The sequence below is a fragment of the Thermobia domestica genome, chromosome 13 (assembly GCF_964235325.1).
Source record: "Thermobia domestica chromosome 13, izTheDome1.hap1.1, whole genome shotgun sequence".
NCBI classification, from domain to species: Eukaryota; Metazoa; Arthropoda; class Insecta; order Zygentoma; family Lepismatidae; genus Thermobia; species Thermobia domestica.
Genome location: NC_137466.1, coordinates 179,892,145 through 179,917,940, shown reverse-complemented (window position 1 = coordinate 179,917,940; position 25,796 = coordinate 179,892,145). Strand labels below are relative to the sequence as shown.

Below are 25,796 nucleotides of genomic sequence, written 5' to 3'. Positions count from 1 at the left end.
CCAAAATTTTTAATGTTCGGAATCGCCAAACTGATTGGTGCCAGCCTAGGGAAATGGGACATGTCAGCTGGTCCGAAACAAGGATAATGGACAAGGATATCCGGCTCGACAAGGATAATGCCGAAGGGATAGCTCTTCCCTATTTATATATTTCACTCAGTTCTTTACTTTAACTTCATCCTCCCCGTGCGAAGTACGGGTATTTCAGTTTGGGAAATAAAGTTACTGACGAGTGTCCGGTTAATCAATTAACTTTTTAAAAAACTTATTCATTGTTTGAATAACGTATATTATTCGAATAACTAATATTCGAGAAATATAGTGTTCGAACAATAAACTTTAACAGTATAGTTATGGTTATACTATTGCATATAACCATACATGACCTCGGTGCTCAAAAGTGACGTTAAATTTCAAACAATTCTCCGATTTTGGAAGATGGGCGCCCTTGAGTCTGCTGAATGTTTCTATTGACTTCAAAGAAAACTTCAATTATTTATTTACTTAAATGGAATATTGTGAATATAACATACATCCACGAGAATTGATATTAATCGAAAATCAATAGCTACATGCACTTAAATTTGCCTCTGTGCACTGAGTACAAGTATCTATAAATCACATTTATTAAATTATTTATCTATTAGATAGCCTATTTTGTTTTCTGTTTCAATGTATGCGACAAATCTACTTCATTTTTCCTTTTACAATTAACGGAGCAATATTATTATGAAAAATGGTTAACAAATTTTACCTCCAGAATAATCGATCTAGCCCGACCTATTTCCTTTATCCCCCCTCCCCTAGTCTTTTTCTCATCCCACCACAAAAGTAACGGAATGCGCATGCGCGGAGGAAATACTTTTCTACACAAAGCCGCTCGCTGCGCGAATTAAAGAAGAAAATCGATGTTGCAGTGCACTTGGTGAAGATCTAAGATCATTCGCTGTTTGTTGTGCTATTACCAGCTGATAGTTCATAAGTTGCTTGAATTTTCAGTGCATACAAGAGAATTCGTCTTGAGATTTCTGACTGGACGAGAGTTTTGTGGAAACGTATCGTTGTTTCGCAGACTTTAATCATTTGGCAGAGTGCATGTGTGTACAAAAATAATCCAGAACAATCTTGGCTGCGTTTCAGGAGAGAGAACGAAAACATCGTCAACCGATGCTCTCGGACTTCGTTCAGAATTATCAAATCCATGGACGACATAGTGCTTGCAACAAGAAATTCCAAGTTTCAAAACGGTAACTGAGTCCGGAGAATCGAATTTGAAAGAATACTTATTTTCTGAAGGAAGTGTTTTGTGTTGTTTAAGCTCAGAGAACTCGCGAAGCTGAAGAGACGGTTTATACGAACTGAGGCTAATAATGTTGATAATTGGCCTTAGTTTATAAAATAATTACACCTTTAAACCTAGCCAAAGCCTGTACACTGGCTCCGAAAGTTAAATATCGCACTGGAATGAGGGCGGACCTTCAATCATTTATTCGGCATACATCATCTGATCATTTTTCGGAACTGTATATGTAGTACTTAGTTTAACTTTTAAAATTGAACATAGGTGTGTATTATTTTGCGAGAAAGTTGCTAAAGAGTTATTCCATAGACCAACAGCGTACTGCATTGTACTGGTACAGTATTTAGAAATTCGTGGTTTTCGACAATCGAACGATCTTGTTATACACGTCGTCATTGGCTTTGGGTCAGCTGAATACGTTGTTAAAGTACATTTTTGCTATAATTGATTGTTAAAACTACAAATCAGAATGGCACCAATTGTTACCAGCGTTATCCCTGAGAAGCCAACTAAAAATAGCCAATTGGAGAAAGACCTGGAGGGGCGACCAATTTTGTTGCTGAAAAACAGAAAAGGTAAGTCGAAATTGTAAATCTAGTAAGAAGCTTTTCATCAATAATTTTGCAATAGTTAAACATACAAGTTATTTAGATACAAGAAGATTACAGAACTCTTTTCGGGGTTAAACTTTGCAATACCCACTCCAGCTGCACATCGTTAAGTAGGACCGCTTTAAAAAGTTATAATAGACTTAATCTGCACCTAATAGAGTAGGGTCGGGTTAGCTTAGGATTAGGGAAGTTTGGACTATTTTGCTAAAATTAGTAGTGTAATTTCTCTTGTCTGCCTAAGGATAACTGGAGTGAAGGTTCGCCCGTCACATGTGTTGCAGTATTATAATGCATTAAATATATTGCGTTAAATTTTAAACCGGCCCAGGGGTAAATGTACGAAAGATACCGGGACCAGTTTCAAATTAGAAGCACTGTATTTGCAAGTGAGAGAACCTGATTCAAAGTACTTTCGTTTAGATTTGGCATATTTATTTTATTATTATTATTATTTTGTCCTGATGTTTAGCGATGGGCCACATAACAACAGAATAACTTCGCCTAACCTAAAATTCTTGGGTAAATGTGTATTAAAAGAAAAAAAAAAAGTAATATTTTTGTCCCACGAACAACTTAATGGCAAAAATACAGCACTTTGTCATTGTTGAAATATAAACATGCATATAATAATAATTAAGTGCCTATAATATAAATAACGTGTTGAAACAATAGAGAAATAAGAGTATTATGGGTTTAAACAATCATTCCTTGTCATATTATTACAAAATATTTTATAGCTTCGAAATGGAGACATTTTCGAAACTATTGCACATAATGTCCATCCGTCAATATTTAGAATTTATGTTTAATTACTTGCTGATTAAAGTAAAGGGCTCAGATTAGATTAATAGATTTTGACACTCTTCTTAAAATACATACCATTTATTATTATAATGTCATGTATACACCACGAGAAGGAATTTGGTAAGAATATTGAAAGTAACTGAGTGAAATGTAACTAAAAAACTAATAAGTTTAAATAACATGTACATAAACAGAACAATCCTAATGCAAATCACATACTAGAGATAACTTTATATACAAATCAAATTTCTTCTTCTTCTAGCATAAAACAATCAGATGACTTAAAGAAACGTATTTTAAAGAAGAAAAATCTCCTCTAGCTCTTTACCTGGTGGTATGGTTCCTAATATAGAGGTTGCATTACCTCTTTGTACTGCCATACTTATTCTCTGAATTAGGAAGGTGCTTGCTCTATCATCACCAGACAATTGAGTGATGCGTTTACCTACTTCCTTTATAAAACTGAGACCTTCTTTGCCCCAGGATCCACTGGATTCAATGGCAATGGGTACAAATTGGTACTTCTCTGTTAGGTTGCTGTATTTTCTTCTTTTTTCTGTTTCCTTTCGACTGGCTACATTGCCCGCTTGGAGTGAGGAGAAAGGAAGGTTGGAAGGAGCGAAAGTATCTGTGCATGTAAAATCCCAAATCAATGATTTGCCTCTCTTCCAAGGTATTAAGGTCATCCCATCTGGTCTTTTACCATCCGTTCTACTACATCCATTTGGCTCCCTTATTGCCGGTATACCTGCTGAAATGAGTGCTCTCATTATAATGTCATTGACAGTTGAGTGTCGGGGACATCTACCTGTACTTTTTATGCAAGACAGTCCATGCAGTCCTTTTTTATCTACTGGATTCCTACATGCCTGACATTTATGAGGTTCACATATATTTGCTCCCAACCGTAACGCAACTGCTATTCGAAAACTCTCATTACTGAGATGAAGACCTAGAGAGAACGAAGGTAAAGCTTTAAGCCAAGCTCCTCCTTCTATGGATGATGCAGCAATTATTCTAGCCTTGTCTTCTAGGCTGTCTGAAGACCGTAGTAAAAAGGAGAAGTGTGATTTAAAAATAGGTTCTTCCCACGTGGATTGCTTTGCTCTGGTACTAAATTCGGGTAATTCAGATCCAACTAGAAGTGACCAAGTGGAAGAGCAATCTTTAACTTCAGAATCCATGTGGAAGCTTATATCCTGTTGGAGAAGTGATTCTATTAGACATCGGGAACCATAGAATGATGCCAAGAAGGCGGGAATAGCCAAATCTATGGCTCGTCGGATGCCTAATCCACCAAAACCAACTGGCAGAGAAGCCTGAAGCCATGTGTTATCCTCAAGGAAGCAATTTAGGATAGATTCTAAACCAGATTTTACGGTGTTATCAAAGCGTTCTAATAAATCTTCTTCCTTCCATGAAGGTGAACTTCTCAGAAAATATAGTAATCTTGGAGTAGTAAATGATGTCCTTAATAAATAAAAGGCAGAATGTGCTGAGATTAATGACAGACGTGCGAAATACATCTCCAGTTTGGTTATGCTCTCAGTTAACAAGGTTTTTCTTGATTCTGTTGTGAGGCCAGTTCCTAGGAGATAAGCGTTTGAAGGAGACATTAATTGAATGCCCGGAGCTACCTCATTGTATGATGTGAGGAGTATGTGCATATGCTCTTTCGTTGTTCCAAGAAAGCTAACTTCACATTTCGAAAAATTGAGATGTAGACCAACTCTAATTCCCTGTGTATAGATCACTTTTAATGTATTTAATACGGTATCCGGATCTCCAGCTATGGTTCCATCATCTAAGTACCAAACATTCAAATCTGTGTGTATGTTATCGACTATGGACTGTAAAGTTATTGCGAATAATGCTGGACCTAAAGGATCTCCTTGCTGTACTCCTCTTTGTGACAAAATGATGTGTTTACCATAATATAAATTGCTGGACTGAGCATAACTTTGGTGTACATAGGGATAGATCGAAGGAAATTTTTCTTTTACGACTGATAACATTACGTCCCTGTCTATCTCATTAAAAGCATTCCTGAAATCAATTTTTAAGAAAGCTTTAGGTTTCTGGTGAGGGTAAGAATAATATATACGAGCCGCATGTGCTGCTGCCTCGGCTCCATATCGAATGCCTACTCCAAGTTGGTGTGGAGAGAGAAATTGAACTAGAGGTTGTTTAATTCTTCCACAAATTATTTTAGACGAAAGTCTTCTCCACATGTTCCCTATTGCAATAGGTCTAATACCTCCACTTTTCTTTGTCAGAGCTATTAGCGATGCCCCAAAGAATATTGGTCTTAATTCTTTAGGCATATTCCCTGATATAACCTTAGATAGGAATTCACATGCTATCTTAATTAGGCGATCTTTGGAATCATGTGCATTATAAAGTATTAAATCTTTAAGAATTGAAGGGCGCATGTTATCTATACCTCCTGCAGAACCTGAAGGGAAGGATTTAAGCGCTTTTAAGAATTCGTTGGATGTGACTCTATTAATATTAATATTAAAATCTGCTGTGTCGGATGGCGTAAATCCAGAAGGATGTGCAGGATGTTTCTCTTTTAGGACTTTCAATGTGGTGGCATCTGTTGAGGCTAAAGTATCTTCAGAAGTAAGAAGTCGAACAGCTCCATGTACGTCTCCATCTGCCAGTTTATTCTCTATGTGCTTGATTAAGATGTCATTAGGTGATTTGTTAGCAGTTTTGTTGCGTTTGTATGTGTTCTTCTTCAAACTTGTTAGGTTTGTTATATCGTCACAACAACTATTTGACCATAGTTGGATCCTCTGTTTCACCCATGTAGTAAGGTTAGTGACTTTGACAGAAGATGGAGGCATACAAAGTGTTATGTAGGGGAAAAATAAAAGATTCATCCATGATTCAAGATTATTAGATATCACTATCTGTTGAAGAACTTCATATAGCGCATCTGCCATTGCATGTCTTGCTCCTCGCGGGACTCTTCGAAGCATGGCTATTGACGATTTTAATCTTACTAAAGTATTATTATATTTAGAAATTAGCGCGTTTCCATCCCTATTATTGTCATTTGTGTTCAAGTCTTGTGTACTAGGAAATTGGTTAGCTGTATAACGACTCGCACAAGTATCGGTCACTTTCTTATCTTTATTAGTATCATTGTGGCATTTGCTGTTATGTATGGTTAACCCTCTGGAATTGAGAAAATATTTGTTACATATTGAACACGGGAAATCCTTTCCAATATTCGTAAGAGTGCCAGATGTATGTTTTGTTTGTATATTCATTGTTTTCATTATTAAAATTGTTTTGTTTCACTCATTATACGTTGGTACCCTTATACCTACATTATGTAGCCAGTATTCATTGTGATATTTACAGTAAAGTATTTTCTAAACAAATCATTTCTCAATTTTTCTTGTGTCACTTCATGTCGGTATTTCCTAAAATTGACTCCAATATTCATAAGTAGGTGAGTTATAGTTTCTATTCATTTTACGACATAATAGCCTAATGAAACGTTGTTGAAAGGATTAAATTTTGTTTGCAATGATGTACCGAACTCTAGTCTTGATCTTGCAAGTATAAATATCGTACACATATAAGCTATCATTTTTAAAATCAGCCCACAATAAGGCCTATGTTTAGCAGAAGGGGTCCAGCTGTTTTTTCTAAAAAATGATACAATTTTGGTAATTTCTGTGCACATTCGTTTAGTTTAAGTTAGGTTAGGCTGGTTTAGGTTACGTTAGGTTAGTTTAGGTTATGTTATATTAGTGTAGGAATCCCGCATAATTTTACAAAAAATGATAGAATTTCGCTTATTTCTACTAATATTACGTTAGTTTAGGCTAGTTCAGGTTAGCTTACGTTAGTTTATGTTAGGTTAGGTTAAATTTGGTTACGTTATGTTACGTCTAAGTACTTGCATCATTAATTTTTCCTGTAAATTTTGTGTTTTTACGAGCTTCTGGACCCCTTGTACTAAACATACTCCCACAATAATAATAATAATATTAATAATATAGGTTTGATTAGTATTGAGCATAGTAACAAATAAGAGATGATATCCAAAGGCGCCCATCAGGGGGAAGGTAGGGCGCACCCCCCCCCCCCCCCAGTAGACGAGATTGTACTTCAGAATATCGAAAATCCAATATAATTTTTACATTAGTTACGGTAAAATTTGAACTATTTTTGAACCGTCGCTTATACTTGCCCCCCCTTGGAAACCACAACATGGGCGCCCTTGGTGATATCTATCCTATAAGTAGCGTAACCAGGACGTATGTTTGATAGACGTCCCTTTACATCTATCAAAATTTTGGCATATGTAAGACTTCGGCCTCTTATAACCTCATCACATTTTAAGCCGCATTGGGGTCTTCCTTTCACAGATCTAATTTAGTCTTCCGAATAACCTCCATGCCGTTTAACGCCTTCCCCATTCATTTTTGGCACTCCATGTATATGTTTACAAAAGCTAATTCATTGATTCATGGTCATTAAGCTCTTGAAAAAAGTGCTCCCTCTCGCTTCTGATTTCATAATAGAAGTTTCCTTTTGCAAAACAAAGCTTTAAAATTGTAAGATATTAAACTAAAAGTATTTACACAGAATTTTATGCATACAATTTTAAATTCTTAATTATGAGTTGGAATCAATCTTATTTCAAAGAAAGAAAAGGATTGTCTCACTTCTGTTCGTAGTTTTGTTGTTTAGTTCTTTCCAAACCTGGGATTTCCCAATCTTATTATAGCTAGAGATTCCTCTTTGAAGCTGCGTCACTAGGTATTGCCAGCTCTGACTGATAGCTGAAACTTACCATGAAACCTAAATCTGAAAGGAAAAAGAAATACCTATTTTTTTCTTTGTGTCCCCTCTTTTGTCTAAATCGACGGCGAAAGTGCAAAACCTCATATCTCCACTTTTTCTTTAAATGGAATTTTAGATTTTAATTGCATTCAATTCCCCACATCTGAATCTACGTGTGTGCAAAAGCTCGTAAACGAAAACACAATTAAAAGAACCTAAAAAATTAACTTTTTAAAACCTCGTGTCGTATTTCTTGTGCTCTCCAGAAACGGTTGGTTTTGATGAGTTACGAGGTTTGCACTTCCTGGTTTTCAACTGTCTACGTGCACTTACAGAATTTTTACAATCGGATTGAGGATCTACAAGGAATGAAAGGCTGCCTTATGAACAATTAAATTTCCTTCAAGAGTGTGGTTTCCCAGTAGCATGGCGTCACTATAGTCAAGTCTTGAATTTTTTTCTTTTTTTCTTTTTTTTTTTTTTTTTTTTTTAGCGGTGACTGTTAGTCTCAGGGCTTTTACTAGAAGTTTTCTGTAACATCTAAGTTTCTCATTATAAGACTTAAGACTTATTTTGTCGTAGCAGTGCAGTATTTTTTACTGGAAGCTATTGGGACTTTGCTTTGAATTAACAGTGTTGCCAATCTAACACGAAGTTATATTTTTTTCAAATGGCAATATATCGGGTTATTATAGCTATATTTCAAATTTATATGTTAAGCAAAAAGCTTTCAATGTTACAGTCTTATTTAGTGTTGCAAATTAAGGATGCTACAGTACCACAAATATTCAAATTTTGATGGTCTCTACAGCAGTAATGCAAATGAGACAGACGGATCCGAAGTACTTTAGTGTCTAATACTATGAACATGATAAGAGGCCCATGGTGGCTCAGTGGTAGAGCGCTTCTGGTGCGTGGGTCACGGTACTTCCCATCTCCTCCCACATTCTCATTCCACCATTTTTTCCGTAATCATTTACTTGCCTTAATAATCCGTCCTTAATAAACTGAAAAAAAAGTGATATTAAGGATTTCAAGTGAATATGAGCAAATTACAAAGGATTGAAAGTTTGTTTTCAAGAGCCTTTATTTCGAAAGACTACTTACACAAACATTTTCTTCAATTGCATAGATTGTTTTCAATAGATGTGAAGGTCAAAATTCCGTTTACAGCAATTTGATATCTCAAATCGTTCTGGAGATAGGTTAAAGTTTGCAACACTATGTAAAATCATGAATGCCGAGAATATTACACCTACTAAAGAGTATTGTTGCAATGTTATAGAGCAGTAGTTCTCAAAATGGGGTCCACGGACCCCTGGGGCTCCGCGACGCCTAAAAATTGAAATGTGTTGTAATAAAATGGAACTCACGGCAAGTTGGTGGCAAAACTTATTCCTGATTTCAATGCAGTTATGGAAGAATACAGAATTTCATTCCTCATATTAGTGACCCCACATTTGAGAACATAGTCAGTGGATTTCTTTCTTTTTTCTTATTTAAATGATTTTCAGTTTTAAAAGTTACTGTATTTTCAATTGAAATTTCCTTCACTAGGAAACAGTTGTGTATCTTCAGAATAAATTACTTATTACATTATTTTTCTTGATCTTTATCTTGTCATTAGTAATTCTAATCAGTGTATTTTTTATACCATGTAAAATTTCAGATAGGATTGCAAGGGGGTCCACAGATCACTTTCCGAATGAACAGTGGATCTGCGTTATCGGAAAGTTCGAGAACCACTGTTATAGAGCAAAGTAAATCAAAAGTTGTTTTGTAAAGTTCCTACAAATACATTATTTTAAGCTATAAATCAAATGTTACTATTTTTTTTTTTTCATATCTCCCGAATGGTTTGAGATATCAAATTGCTGTAAACGGCATTAAGATGTTTGTCTAGTGGAAACCAGTACGCCATTCTTTGTGATATTATCTAAACGCTTTTTTGAAATAAAAGTCCTTCGGAAAAAGTTAAATTTTCAGTTCTTTTTAACTTTGTTTCTACGTGTTCCAAATACATCATATGCTGACCGTAGTACTTGACATTAAGATACTTTGTATTGCATTGTCCGGTCCATGTTACTTGCATAATTACTGTTGAATCCTCCAAAATTTTGTTTTTCGAGGTTTGTTATACTGTGGCGTCCTTAGGTTGCAACACTGCGTGACAAGTGTGGTGTTCGATGTTTTCATTTACATGTAGATTTTAAATATGTAATAACCTGACATAGTGCCATTTAAAAAATAAATATTACATTGGCTTGGCAGCACTGTTAACTTTGCGGTATCACAGAGTATGCCAAACAATGTACCCCAATGGATATTTCCACAGTGGAAACGTTTAGCGCGTTTTATGTCAATTAGTTTAAAGTTACAAGGACACATCAAGTTAAATGGTCCACCCTGTATACAGAATATCTTAATACAGTAAATTTGTATTTTGCCATAGTATTTTTTTCTCAAAAGGAATTTTAATCCTACCTCACTTTGGTACGCCACTGCAGAACAGATTACTTTTTTTTTTGGGGGGGGGGTGTTATATTTTAAAAATAAAACCTCACAATAAAAGTGCTGAAGATGCAAATGTAACAAGTGCGATATTTTGCGTTATCCAGGTACCCAATTTCCGCCGTATGGTTGAAGATTTTGATAAGAAAGGTTTTCCATCATTGCTGCCGTTGTGATGAAATATTGAGATCAGAAGCGTTATTTGGGAGGGACGGGAAGATTTGGCCCCTTCCCTGAGTTTGGAACGTACAAATATTTTGATTAATGAAGTACAGATAAAAAACGTCAAATTCTTATATTGATGGACAGTTCTCTTCAAGCAAAACCTGAAATGAGCCTACTCGTTAGCTGTGTCACTTAGATCTCCTTCAGTATTTTAGCAGGTTTGTATCTCTTGCATATGGCGGCATTGATAGTCTGGGTTATTGTTTTGTGTCATGATATGGATTTGTGTGTGAAATTGTTATATAGACTGTCATTGACACCATTATTTTCTTTCAGCGTCGCAGCATAAGCACTTTCCACCTCTTCTTGTGGTTCTCGTCGGTCTGCCAGCACGAGGAAAAACTGTCATTGGACACAAGCTTAATCGATATCTCAATTGGATAGGTTATAATTCGAAAGGTAAGTTGTTAACCATTAGCTGTACTGTAGTGTATATTAATATCGTATTATGATTAATAAGGATATAGAATGATGCGTCAATTTGGACTTGAAATTTTGTGGTTGTTAAGGAGTTGATTTTGAGTTTAACGTCCCGTTCAGCATGGCGGCTGTCGTTTGGCTATACACGAGTACTGATTAGTGTTCGCACAGACACCATCTCGGTTGTTAACACACTTTCGCCGTGCGAAATCTCCTGGACTGAATGAGTTAGGACAATGTGTACTGAGCTGACCTGAGCTGTGCTGGTAATTGCGGCACGGCTATTTTCCGTTATGTTAAATATTGAATGTTACTATGTTAATCGCGTGTGTTGTTGTACTGGTTTTTTGAGTTAGTATAATTCAGAAAATAGATGATTTTAGGGATAAACGAAATAAATTTCAGAATGCGTCCAACCTGAAAAGGAGCTACGTTTATTATGAAAAACTAAATTATAAATGCAGTTAATGAAGTACAAAACAGACTTAATATTTATTACACTCCTTCTCACTCTACTCAGTTAAGAAATTTAGTATTCATTTCTTGTATGTTTTTACAAGTATCTTTTAATCAATTTGAGATAATTTGTGTGAAAGAATGATAGTTCGATTTTAATAATTTTATCGTATACAGAAGTCCAGTCTGTTCATGCCTAATCGATGCCTTAATTTTGTTTTCATCAAATTTTCTGATTTAAAAAATTGTTACTCCACTGCACTGAAATGAAGAAGACTCGATATGCACCAAAGTCCAGAGATTGATAATAGCAGAAGTATGTATAATACTTGGAATCATGATACATTTTTCCCTTTCTACCTGCATTCTTTCACCACGCACGAAACATAAATTCCCATATTGGAGTACTTTTACTATCAAATTCAGTAATTTCCGAATCGATGAATCACTCCAAATATGATTATTTGTTTATTAAATGGTGTTATCTTGAAGAAAATGTAATTCTTTAAATTTCATGCTTTTTAATAGTAGAGCGGCAGATAAAAATACATGGTTGCAGAAAATCGAATGTCTGTCCTTTATCCTAATGTGAAAAAGTACTAATAATTTATCTGCTAAATTACTGAATAACTCCCGCACATAATACAACCTAATAACGAAAAACCATGCATTAACTTTTATATTCGTCTGCTGGAATATTCGATAACCAGTTGTAACTCATTTAGTTTCTGTACGTTTTTATTATATTTCTACGAGGGCCGAAATTTCTTTTTGAAGGCGGGACCGCATAGTTTGTTACACCGCTGGGATGGACTTTTCCTGCTGAATTTTCTCAAACTTTAATCAGTGCGCCAGGGTATTTTCATGTTGTCACTGCCTTTAATTTAGCAACCTAGGAAAGAGAGGAGCTGGCAGTAGCAAATTTTGTAGGAAGGTATCTCAAGAGGGTTTTTTTTTTTTTTTTTTTTTCTTCCTGATCATGCTGGCATTTTCTCAGTCTTGTTATCTGTACTTTCGAGAAATCTCTCCTCTTCTTTATATCGTCCTTTTACCTTCTTTAAGTGTTTCGGACCAACGTACCAGAGTGTATAGACTTAAAGATAATTGGAATGAGTGATATTTGAAGTGTTCTATCGAAAAGAAGTTAACACCTCATTTATATAACGTACAGAAAGGTGTGATACTTTCAAACTCCTGTATACAATAAACATTTTCAATTAGGCCTTTAACCTGCATATCCATTTTTTTTTTCCTTTCATTAAATACCAACAGAAAATATTTGACATGATGACGCAATACTTCGTTTTCCCCGCATAATGCAGTTAGATATAGTTTTCATAAAAATGAGAACAAAATGAAGAAATATTTAACTGATATGTGTATAGAAACGGTAAGATTGAAGAGATATTTTCGCAGTTGATGATAATGAGAGGGTTTTAAAATTAAAAGTATAGCTTAAGAGAGTTTTATGTAATTATACTTGTACCACTTGCCCGCATTAAGAGAAATGAAAATAGAGTGATGCTGTCAAACACCCGTATACGATAAACAGTACCAACTAGGCCTTCGACCTGCAGATGTATTTTTTATTTTTCCTTTCATTAAATGTCTAGAAAAAAATATTTGACATATCATTAAGCAATACTGTGTGTTTTCACCGAATAATACGGTTAGATATGTTTTTCTTGTAAAAATTAGAATAAATTAACATTAACATATTTTTAGTCATTGAAACGTTTACCAGAGGAAGCCTGAACACACACCGTATTAATTCGAGTTTTAAAAAAGTTTTGAAAAAGTGCAAAAATGGCAGCTGGAATATGAGAGAGAATAGGGCCAATGAGAATATGTAGTTCATTATTTAGTATACTTTTTGTATTAAACGGTACGAATATTTTTGTATCAGGTTAGGATTTTATCACGACTATACAGTAATTTTCAACCAAGATGTTACTGCTGACGGGACATTCCAACAGCGATCAACTGTATGGATTTTTGTTATAGCATATTTCTTGTTTGGAACAATTATTCAGAGAAAAGTGTACGAGAAGATAATCTCTTCTGTCTTTTCATGCATCCTGCGGGCAATATGATAAATATTTGAATTTGTAAAGATCAAATTTTTAAATAATGTTCGAATTATAATTTATAGAAGATACATTTTTTCGTATCCTTAGTTTTCAGGGTGAGTGAGTATAGGAGGAAACGTATAGAGCAATACGACAGCCATGACTTTTTCCGCGCTGATAATGAAGAAGCAATGGAAATCAGAAAGAATTGTGCACTGGATGCAATGGAAGATGCTGCAGAATGGTTGAATCAACAAGGAGATGTTGCGGTTAGTATTGCCATCTTGCGAATAAGCGTAGGTAAACTATTAGCGGTCTCGCTTTGTTAATCAGAAAGAGTTTAGGTAGGAAATTTTGCAGCCGGTCATCTAAAATCTTTTTTAACACTTGAATCCGATGTGAAACTTTAAAAATATATAGGTTCTGACCAACTTTATTCTGGAAAATTCTTCCCATATCTTATACTTTCGGGTGCGAAATGAATTCGTACTTCTTTTTGTCAAAAATTTGTAAATATGTCATGTTCCTCAGTTTCAGACGGAATTAGGATGTAGAAGTTACCTGTAATGCAGTTTTGAGAGTTCATCAGATGGAAAACTCGCCTTATATATGTATTTCAAACAGGAGCCACTCCTGCAATGTAAATAATGTATTTGGCGAGTATTGCGTATCAGTACGTAGAAGACGGAAAGATCTATTGAATCTCGTGCATGTGTTGGATTTACAGTTGTGTATAAAAAGTTTTACATTTGATGGGTTCCTATTTTTCAGCTTGATATACACTGTAATTCATTTATTTTTGTTATTTTTTAAGTTTTTGAATGACTATATTCGATCTGTAATAAGTCATTATCTCATCTTTGGATAGGATTGGTGTAAGAACTGATTAAAATGTTAAGACTTCGTTATAGGACGCTTTCGAATCATCTTAAGTTCTATTTCTATTATTTTACACATTTTATTTAACCACCTTGTTTCATTTAATGAAATCGTTATATTCTGAGAAGTATATATTTTTCTGAGTGCAATTGGAGATGCTTCGTCGACCTTTAATCTTTCCGTTAGCATAGTAAAGTTTTCATTAACGTGGGGCTACACAGTACAAAAATTAACTCATCTGGCTATGGCATTATCTCCCACAAAATGTTAAGTTGGGAACTTCAGTGATTTTTATTAGCGCTCCGGCTCCCACTGCCGATATTTTTGGCTTTCTAAACAGGAGATCGATATTTCCTTTTTCTTCAAATGATATCGTATTTTTTTCAGAATGCTGTGCCAATTCCGAAAATTCTGTGTTGGGTGTGAGAGTCCGTTTACTTTATCCACAAGTAATCTCTCTTTCTTGTGCAATATTATAGTTTAATATTCGTAACTAACTACTAAAGGAACTATACTGATAAGTGGTTATATCTATTAACTCAGGAATGCCCATCTAAAGATTTATAAACGATAATCACAGTTAAATAACATTGCCGGTATGATTAAACTATGTACATCATGCTACGGTGGTGGATAGTTCGTAACAGATGTAATAGCTTCAAGTATACCGATGTTCTTATTCTAATAGTTTGTGGCTTCAATTATTTTATTTAGAAAAAAATAATGCTCTTAAATTTACACATACGGTTTCACAGAATACTAAATAGATACGCTTTTCCTTTCAGATTTTGGATGGAACTAATGCAACTCGTGCACGAAGACAATTGGTACATGAATTGTTTGCAAAGATAATGGGTTGCAAAGTTCTGTTTGTGGAGTCCATTTGTGACGACGAGGAAATTGTTGAAAAGAACATTCAAGTAAGTATATTATACTGTTTCAACAGTATCTCCTCATTAAAAAAGAATAGTAGGTATAATAATATTTTCTTTTATTTTTTTCCCCGTAATAATCTAGCCTGTATATGTCATTGTCGTATGATTTCATTATTTTTTCTCAGTGCGTTTTAGCTATGCAGAAAATAGTTGAGGTTACTTTAAAACGTCTTCAGAATCAAGTGAAAGTAGAAGCTCGAGGCACTATTATTGTGCTGAATCTGATCTTTCACAGCTGCTGCTCTTTTCTTTAATATCTTCTGTTTTCTTTCTTCCTGGTGAATCATTTAGAGAAAACTTAATATCTTTCACTTTTGTAATATGGGAGCATTTTATTGTTCTTTGATAGGTAGTTTTGAAAAACAAACAAGATTTGGAAACGAAAGTAAATGAATCCTATACTTGGGAGATAGGTGAATAACAACAAGAATTTGAGTCATTTTGTCTCCTCAGTTTCTTTCACTTAAAATCATTCACTTTAAGAAACCCTAAAGTTCATCGCTGCAGACCCACTTCTTTTCATTCGCAGTTGCATCTTGTGCCCTATGCCAGTCGTGAGGTTGCTCATCTTTGTAAGATTCAACTTTGTATTACCCTTCCTTCTTCGTCTGCCCAAACGTCTTTTATCCATAGTTTTGCCAACTAGAACTTAACAGAGGCTGCGGTGGCTCAGTGGTAGAGTGTTCACCTCTGGTGCTTGGGGTCCCTGGATCGATCCCAGCTCGCGCCAAGTGAACTTTGTGGTAGACAAACACCGTGTGCGTAGGTTTTCTCATTTTTTCCCGTTTCTCGTCACTTTTATTCATTCCACTATTCCATTCATTTCTCATCATCACCGTCTCCTTTAACCTAACCGGCATAATCGTGGGACGTAAAACTGAAAGATTTCATTTCATTTAGAACTTTACACCCAGGATACACCCAGGCCGTATTTCCAGTTCGAGCTACATGTTAATTAGGAACTAATATGATACATAAAGGGTGGGAAAATGCACGACTGAGAAATTGTACTAAGAAGGCTGAGCGCCGACTTCAAAATTGGTGAAATATATGGCTGTCAGGAAGCGGAATGGGTAGCGTATTGGTTAAAACATGGGTACGGAAGGTAGAAATTTGAGTTCGATTCTCGGCCGTTTTCGTTTTTTCACTCTGTATATACTTGCATTTACATCTAACGAGGAATTCGTCTAATGTACAATGTTTTTTAATATATATATATATATATATATATATGATAAAATATGGTATTTAGTTCTTTTAACAGTTCTTAGTTAGAGGAGCTTTAACTGCAGTAAAACCTATGTAGATTTTGTAGCGAGTTTTGAATATTTGTGTGTATTAGCATTGTTTAGAAAATATGTTTAGTGCTTATTATATTTGAGCTAATTAATGTCAGAGTAAAACTCAGGATATTCTCTCTTTATTTTGCAGGAAGTAATGAAGCATAGTTCAGATTATAAGGAAATGAGCGTCGAAAAAGCTCGTAAAGATTACCTTCTGAAAATAGAGCATTACACTGAACAATATGAAACTATTGATAATAAAACAGAAGGACATTATAGCTATATAAAGCTGATCAATGCTGGTAAGATTTAGTAATAGTTACCTACTTTCGATTACTTTTTACTTCATGTACACGTTGCCCCGCAAAGGGGTTTACACTAAACTTGAATAACTTGAACTAAAAGTAACAAGTTATTATTATTATTATTATTATTATTATTATTATTATTATTATTATTATTATTATTATTATTATTATTATTAGCTACTGGCAACTAAACTGAAAATAAAAAAAAAAAAAGTGAATGGCTACACACACTAATCATGACAGCCAAATAATAATTTGATCAGTTTATATTTAATACCTTCTCTGTTATTAATATTCAGTGTAAACCTCTTTGTGGGACACTGTATATAATTGAGGATTTAGGATACTTAACAATATTAAGGAAGTCGTAGGGATTTAAGTCTGTTTTTGTCTTGTCACGTACAATATTTCTGTATTAGCCATGCAAATAGTAATATTAGGTGAGTATGTAACGATTCCATTGGATATTTGTCAATAATATGTACGCTGTGTGGAGAAATGCCTCTCTTTGACAAATCAAGGGTGTGTAGAAGGTAAATAAGCAATTTTCGTATTCATTTACAGAGCTTGTTCCGTAATTAAAAGTCCACTTCCTTGGTTGGTACATATCAGCTTTCTGTCAGTACTGATTGGCTGGAGTTTAACACCCCTTTTCAGTACCAACACTTCATGAGACGGGACCTTCTTAAAATGAGATCTGACCACTACTTGGGTTTTCCTGATGCAAGTACCTCCAAGAATCAAACCAAAGACCGCAAGCGTTACTTATTTGAGCAGGAAGAGACATTCTTGTTCTTTGAATCGGTATTTCACATTTAGTAAAAAATAAAGCAGATGTCATTGTGACGATTGCTCTTGATTCAGTTCAAATTGTGAAAGGAGTTGTACCGTAATTTTGTCATGGAGATACATATGATCTACAATTGACTTTTTCCGTATTGTTTCAGGAGAAGACGTCAGAGCACATAAACTCAACGGACATCTTCCATGTAAAGTTCTCTACTTTCTTTCAAACATCAAGCCATTTCCTAAGACGCTGTATTTCTCTAGGGTAAGTTTATGTCAGATATTTTATGCACAGTTCAGATAGATGTTGTGAAAGTGTCAGTTACTTAGGTAATTTGTAAATGTATGGATTGCTACTAAAGTGTAAACAGAGGCAAATTTCTAAATTTGTAGTTGTCTTATCTTCAGTGTTCGAATTTCCGGGGAAGTGAAGGGAGAGGGGAAACCTCTAAAGATAACATATTCATTCTGTAATGAATAGAAAGTATTTCCAGGGAAGATGTGTATGTATATATAATAGATAAAGAGTATACAATGCAAAATATATTGAATTGTACATATCTTTCTCTTAAATGCACTTCAACTCCTTCCCTGTAAAAGTCCTTTAATTCGTGTACTACTTGTTACGTGATTCCTTTCAATTAAAGACTATAAGGACACTTTTCTTCACAGCATGGAGAGAGCGAATATAATATGTTGGGAAAAATTGGAGGCGATGCTGATCTCTCTCCGCGTGGACAAATGTATGGAATAACTTTAGCACGACATTTTAACGAGGCCGCAATTCCTGGACTGAGGGTGTGGACCAGTGAAAAGAAGAGGACTATTCAAACAGCGAAAGGAATTAACGCACCTATGGAAAGTTTGGAGGCGCTCAATGAGTTAGATGCTGTAAGTAGTGACAGTATGCTTCTTAGATAGAAAGCTTAATAAGTGTTCGCTTTGTCAGATTTTAAGTTAAGCAATTTTTCTTTCTTTCTTCTTCTGTTTTGTTGTTAATGCCCTTTATCTAATGTTGTCACGTACCATAGTGACTTCTCTTTAGTTTGTTGAAACTAAATAATTTCCGCAGTATCAATATGACAGGTTATTGATTAAATAGGTGTCTCTGTATCATATTAGTTAGATATTAACGTTGTGGGATACTCATTTCTAGTGCGAGCTTTGTTGTAGGTAACTGGTTAGGGTTCTTTCGTTTGGCGTGGGAGACCCGAATTCGATTGCTGGTGAAAATATAAAGTTCGGATCTTACGTGGAACGGTAAATCCTAATTTCAAATGTGAGAATGCTTATGAGAGACGTTAAGCTCATTCATTTATAATGCTTCAATCTGGATCGACATCCTCTTAAGTGTTGTAGCTGTATCGGTTGATTTCTGTAGCTTTTTAATGAATTGGTGATTTTCCAACAGTTATCTTATAACTCCTTCATTTTAGAACTTAATATGAATCAATTAGACTATACTGGTAGCTGACTGAGGGCTGATGGGAGATGATTTCGGTTGAATATTGACTATTTGGTCTATTAATTTTAGGTGTTTTTTTTAGCAGTAGTATAGTAAAGATTATATGTAGAAGTAAATTAAGAGCTGGCCTGACACATCATAGTGATTACTTAATCAAAACACACATCATTTCCGATGGGAAACTGCTTTCAGGAAATTAATGTTAATTGATTTTCTGATTATTGGAATCAGTACATTATTTGGATAAGGGACAAGAAAAAGAAAATAATCAGATTTACTTTTAAAGTAATTTCACAGCATTACTAGGCGTGATGAAGATTAGTCGGGATTGTCGGCATGGCGAATGCATATGAACTTAGTCTTTCTGGCGGAGATCGACTATCATGCTTGAAAGGTTCTACCATTCGCTGTAGAAAGTTACGTAATAGTAATCTTGCATTCTTACTTTGTAGGGTGTTTGCGAAGGTCTTACATACGAGGAAATGCAAGAGAAATACCCTCAGGAGTTCGCGTGGAGAGATCAGGATAAACTACGCTATAGATATCCTTGGGGCGAATCCTATGTGGATATTATGGAAAGGCTGGAGCCTGTTCTTGTTGAGCTTGAGAGAGAATCAAATATTCTCGTAGTGAGCCACCAGGCCATACTTCGATGTATGCTGGGATACTTCCTGAATAAGAAACCAGGTGAGTGTCTTAGAGGTTATATTTCTAGGTTATATTTCTAGTTATTTAATTTACTCAGTATATGTCGAATAATGCAGAACTGTTGTGGTCTTTCTAGTAATTATGAAGCTGGAAATTCCTCAGTAATATACTTAATATAAAGGAGGTGGGGGGGGGGGGATAGGTATGGTTTAGTTGCACGGCATAAACGATTGGTCATTTGTTTCTCGAGGGTAATACATCGTCAAGGCGGTTCCTCTCTGTATATGAAAGAAGTCATCCCAGCTGACTGGCTGATCAACGTCTAGATCAAACTGCTTAAGTTAAAAACTTTAAATTTGTGTGTATATATATAAATTTTAATTTAATTCGACGCAGAAAGGAAAGAAATGGAGGTCCATATTTCGGTATCCCTTAAGGTTAGAGGCATGTAATAAGGTATTTAGCATTTTTATTTGAAGTGTAGTTTATTTCGTCAATAGATGTGCAGTTTGTATATAAAGGATGCCGCTTTCTGCGTGTGGTGGCTAGTGCCATAAATAAGTCATCGTCTGCGGGAATTTGTTGAAAGCATCCCCGATAACAAGTGGAAGCCCAGAACCCTCATTTCAAACATTTGGCAGCCGCTTGTCAAGTCCACGTTGTCTCTTAGTTGCACAGTTCCAAACGTTGTTCTTTCAGTCAGTGATTAGAAGATTGCTGTTTAACATATAGTTTTCCTGTATATGTATTATACTCGATTGTAGCAAAATGTGGATGCCCTGGGAGCAGAGAAATCTGTTCTTTATAAGTTATTCATATCATATATTAAAGAAAAATTACAGATTTGCATTATTTTCCTTTTTAAAAGAAATACCTGTTCTCAAGATTAGCTTCCCTGCTTTTACATTGCCTGACATCTGCTTCACATTAGCCATAGTATTGAGAGAGAGAGACAGTGGGTGTTGAGACATTGCAACCCCGCAAATCCAGTCAAAGGAGATATCCAGATACTGTTGTAAAATCCAGCACGTGAACTTTAAAGAATTTACCGAACTGCACTCCTATTAAAGAAATAAACTATAATTAAATCTGCGTTCCTTAATATTTGGCCTAAAAGAGGGAAGGGGGGGGGGGAGTCATTAAGATGCCGAGATGAGGCGTTCGAATTTCGTGCGAGATTTCGAGTTCAGACGAATTCTGTGTGAAGAATGCAAATCACCCGCAGTATCACTTGGATGCATTTGTGAATGGTAGGAGTAAATACATAGATGTGCCTGCTTTTATTATTATGGTTCTTCTTCCACCATAAAACAGAAATAGGGAAAATGGAAGGTTTATGTATTTATATTAACTAGTTTTTTTTCTATTACTGTATAAATAGACAGTGATAAACCGCAAATATTGCGTTGTCTTTTTCTACTAATATGTGGAGGATAATTGACTTCAAATTTGTTGGTGATTGTAGATCATTATCCCTTCAAAACATCGAAGATGGAACTTAAAAGCACGTACCCCCACCGGAAATAGAACCCGATACCACATGCACAGGAAATTTGCGCTTCCTCACTTAACTATGAACCACTATTGAAAATTGTACGTGTTGTTTATTGAAGTAAGAAATACCAATAGAAACTGTAGGTAGCGTTAATTGCTCCAAATGTTAAAGCGTCATTCATACAAACATCATACTTGAGTCGTCCAGTTCTCATGAAGTTTTTAACTTAAGTTGATTGCGAATGACGGAGACTTATGAATTATACATTCTTATTTTAATAGAAATAATTCACTAATGAAACGTTTCCTTTATTTTCAGATGATCTGCCATATATGGATGTTCCTTTGCATACCATCATCAAACTTACCATTGAGGGCTATAGTTGTAACGTTGAGTTTACCAAGTTACCAGTGGAATGTGTTAATACTTACCGGAAGAAACCAAAGGTGAGTATATTACTTATGTGAATATATTGCTTTACGATTACTATATTGCTTTAAGATGCTTATCTTCAGGGTTTTGTAATGACCTAGGGGCTCACTTTTTATCATTTTATTTCTAGTGAAACCGGCAAGACAATAAATTTAAGTGTTTTTTTGTACAGTCGTCAGCAGAAATAAGTATACTTACTTTATTGCTTAAATTGGCTGTACTTTCGTGTTAACTGATGCCCGGAGAGGGAAAACAAAGTTGTTACGATTAATAAATCGGTGGAAATCATGTACTCACCTTGCATGTGATATATAGAATCGCAAGTACTACGCGATTCTTATACAGGTTGTTAGGGGTGACTTTTTTATTATTATTTACTAGCATCGATTACCCCCTTTGCTGGGTTAAAATAAAACTTTTAAATGCACAACTCCTTATATCAAGTGTTTGGTACCCGTGAAATATGCTATTTTTGTGTTTAGTGACATGGGTTTAAACGGCATTGAAAGTGTCACTGTTCATCTCAGCGACCCGAAAACTGGATTCGACAGTAATATTGGTTATTTTCGGTTATTTTTAAATGTCTCTCCCTCTCCCCTGAGTTGCACCGTCAAAATGATATGATATAAACCATCCCAGGCTCGAACCACATACACATTCAAAACTTGATCCGAGATCCGTCGGGTGGTTCAAGAGTGATGAAGTCACAAAGTGAGTCACGTTCATTTTCATTTTTTACATATGTGTATCCGCCTCCTCCTCCCCTACGTTGCACCGTCGAAGTAAAATGATAAAAATCATCCCAGGTCGGAACCTCATCTATGTCGAAAATTTGATCAAGATCGGGTGGTTGAAGAGTTATTAAGTTATAAACATAGTCACTTTCAATTTATTTTAGCTGGGAAAGGATTCGAAAGGACCAAAACGTTTGATTTAAATTTGATTTCTTTGTAAGTTTTTACGATATTTTCATTTTGTTTAAGCTGGCAGTGAAAATAAGCAAGGCGTGGTCTTCAAAGAACACATTTTTAAAACCACTCTGTTTTCCCTCTGTAGTTTGTAACTAGTATGATTTGTTTTGAAAATAAAGCTGATTTTCAGTAAATTAGAGTACAGTGCGAATCCGTTAAATGTTGAATGAAAACAATATTAAATATTCAACCATACATTCGAAATTTCAATAAACAAATTTAGATTTAACTGGTAAGTTAGGATATTAAATCTTGCTGCCACTTAGAATAAACTCAAAAATTTAACCGAGCTCATTTTCTTTTCTTTTCTCAACTTTTAGAATTGTGATCTCACACGCTCTGCAGAAGATGCCTTACTGACAGTCCCATCTCACTTTGACTCGATCAACTTGTGGAAGCAACAAACGGAGATACTTGCACACGAGCATTGAACTTGAGAGTGACAAGCGACACTTTGATAGTGAAAAGCAACTCGGTGTCGAGAGTTGTATAGACGTTTGTTGTGGGCTTACTTTTTATTTATTTTTCCTCCAGAAATAGTGGATAATAATAGATAGATACGTGTATTAGAACTTCAATAGACTTCACATTGTCTTGAAATACGTAGATAGGAAGAGTTTCAGTGTTTTTAAAAGCTCTCACGAGTTACTAGAAGAGTGCAATGCAGTGAAGTTGTGTGTTTAAATATTGCATTTGTTCTTATATTATTACAAAGTCTTCGCAATGCCTCCTAGTTTCGCAAAGGACTATAGTCATGATGTATATCTACAGAACAACGGTGTAGTCTTCCGTTTGTAATATAATGAAATATTTTGTTCTGTAATACGCATACACAAAAGGACTTGACAAATCTAGGATGAACCTTTGTAGTTTTTCTTTACAGGACAATTTCCAACTTTATATGTAGGCGAACATTAAAACAAAAATCTTGGTACAAAAATTGTATTTAAGACTCTCTTAAACAAAAGTTGTGTACCTAGTACTTTGCTCGTGCAGTATTATATAAGAGTAATAATTTGTCACAACTAGATATAGTGTGCAGTATCTTAAGGTAAGGCAATATACAAGTCTTGTATTGTGTATCCTTTTATTCTTGCATAATGATGAAATATTATTATTATTAGAGGAGGTTGTGCACCAACAGTATTGTTGATGTTTATTGTACTACTCCAATTAAGATCTAAATTAATTGTTCCTTTTTAGAACTATTACATACTAACGATGTTGAAGTGTTGTGAAAAATAGTTCTTTATTTTATATGAATGTCACTTTTTTTCATAGATCTGTATAAATGTAATAAGGGATATTTTTTGTATGAGTAACAGTTGTACAAAACGTTTACTCAAATAGCTTTTACATTGTACAAAAATTTCGTAGCAAATATATTTGCCAATATAAATGCTGTAGTAGTTATTTGTAAGTCCTGTTTGAGGTAAAGATTATCCATTTTCAAGGCTGACTAACAACTGCGATTATTTTCTTCCTTTGTCATTTCGTTATGCTATTTCATCTATTACGTTTCTAGTAATACAAGATAACCAAAAAAGTAATTGCCGTTCTAGAGCAGTGAGAGAAATACAGTTAACGGTACGTACCTTTAGGTGTCAAAGTAATCTCCATCAGCATCCAACATCTTTTGCCAACGTTTTTACAGCTGTACAATACTCTGGTAATAAAACTGCGGCAAAGAAGTTCGTGTGTGCGTTCCGCATTCTACTTCATTTGCAAAGATCTCCCACGGAAGTGGTTGTTTGTTCTCCCAGCCAAGTTGCTGAAGGGTCTCCCGAGTCCTCTTTGCTACATGTGGCTTGGCATTGTCGTGCAGGAACATTACATCCTTGTGATTCACCGGTGCCGACTTCGCCTGCCGCAATGCGCGGTGCACCCTTTGCAACTGCTGAGAGAGAGGTCAACAGTGATGGTATAACCAGCTGGAAGGATCTCGTAATGCACGACTTAGACAGTTCTACCATGCAGAGAGCTTAATCTTTCGTGGATGCAGACGTGGTCTTGAGGTGTGAGGAACAGGGTCACGATGCAATAACCAATGTCTGGTACACGTCGGAGTGTCATAGAGGACGCACTTTTCGTCACCAGTGAGCAAGGAAAAACAAGCTCTCACTTGTTTCTTGTTGGCTGCCGACAATGTGTAGGGTGCCCACTTGCTTAACTTGTATGATTTCCCTATCCCATGCAAGTACAGTTTGATTGTTTAAGCGGCAACATGGAACTTTTCTGCCAGTTCATCACACGTTAGATTACTGTTCTCGATGGCTGCTTTCAGGACCTAGTCATCCAGTGCATGGTTCATCTGAAAGGCTCACATCTTCCGGACGGAATTTCTGGAACCAATGCCTGGCATTCTCCATAAATGCCTGGCATATGCGGCAACTGACAGCCCCACCTTAGTCATACAACGAACACACGCGAACAAGCTGCTTAGCTATCTCCATTTCTCTTCGACACTGGACGAGCTATGATTGTTGTATGTACGCAACGTGCCTATATACTGAAGCTCAGTGGTCAGACTAGCTCCCGATCGCGAGGTTGACACATGTCATTTCGTCTCTGAGCTTATAACAAATGGAACGTCAAAAGCGGCAAGAACTTTTTTTGGTTACTTTGTACAATTTTTCAAATCATTTCTGTTGGGGATAATCTCATTCAAACCACACTGGAGAGCCTAATTGTAAGAAATTTATCTCACTTGCTACTAAAATGTTTTCATAGATTAACGGTCTTGAGTACCTTCGCCATCTTTATCTTCATTCTTAAGTTACTTTTTATTTTATTTATTTTATTTTTTTTAATCAATCACAAGAATAATATATATGACATGTGATCGATAAAATTCATCCGATCTTGACCGAAAGTGGGATGGTGATAGAACTTCACAAACTTAATACACATATGAAATATGGTGTGCAATTTTTTGGTTCCTGAATTATAGCCATCAAATTTGGATTTCAATTTAATGAAAGAATATTTTGTATTGCATGCTGTCACATTCAAACTTGACCAATCGTTTTCGCGTTATTGCTCATTAAATTTCGGTTTGGACTTAGTGAAATCAAGAAACTGCATTAAAACACAATTGATGAAACTCACCCGATTTTGACCAAATTTATCAAGACAATAGACCTTTACCAGGTGACTAAGCATAAGAAATGTTATGGTGTACAAATGTTTGGTTCTCGAATTATAGGAGATGAAAATCGGGGTGTACACTTACATTTTACTAACAAATATTTTTCAATAAGAAATCTGGTGGGCAATAAGTCCAAAACAAAAGACATGAATAACATAATTCATATACCCACTAAGCTCATTAAGGTCTACTACCATTTCATATGTTGTTAGATGGGTCCTTTAGTTCTCGAGTTAATCTT

General features: G+C 35.4%; 1 protein-coding gene across 1 annotated transcript; it reads left to right on the top strand.

Annotated features, from left to right (window-relative positions):
- Positions 1 to 880: 880 nt before the first annotated feature.
- On the top strand, positions 881 to 23,806 carry LOC145668822 (6-phosphofructo-2-kinase/fructose-2,6-bisphosphatase-like). Its single transcript, XM_081736997.1, has 10 exons — positions 881 to 1,875; positions 10,537 to 10,659; positions 13,314 to 13,474; positions 14,870 to 15,004; positions 16,451 to 16,604; positions 17,558 to 17,661; positions 18,069 to 18,287; positions 19,314 to 19,548; positions 21,323 to 21,450; positions 22,728 to 23,806. The coding sequence occupies exons 1-10, from the start codon at positions 1,770 to 1,772 to the stop codon at positions 22,836 to 22,838; spliced, it is 1,476 nt and encodes a 491-aa protein (XP_081593123.1). The 5' UTR covers positions 881 to 1,769; the 3' UTR covers positions 22,839 to 23,806.
- Positions 23,807 to 25,796: the final 1,990 nt, after the last annotated feature.

Coding starts and splice junctions, on each gene's coding strand:
- LOC145668822 (XM_081736997.1), top strand. CDS start 1,770: ATGGCACCAATTGTTACCAGCGTTATCCCTGAGAAGCCAACTAAAAAT. Junction 15,005..16,450: donor TTGTTGAAAAGAACATTCAA/GTAAGTATATTA, acceptor TTTATTTTGCAG/GAAGTAATGAAGCATAGTTC. Junction 18,288..19,313: donor CGCTCAATGAGTTAGATGCT/GTAAGTAGTGAC, acceptor CTTACTTTGTAG/GGTGTTTGCGAAGGTCTTAC.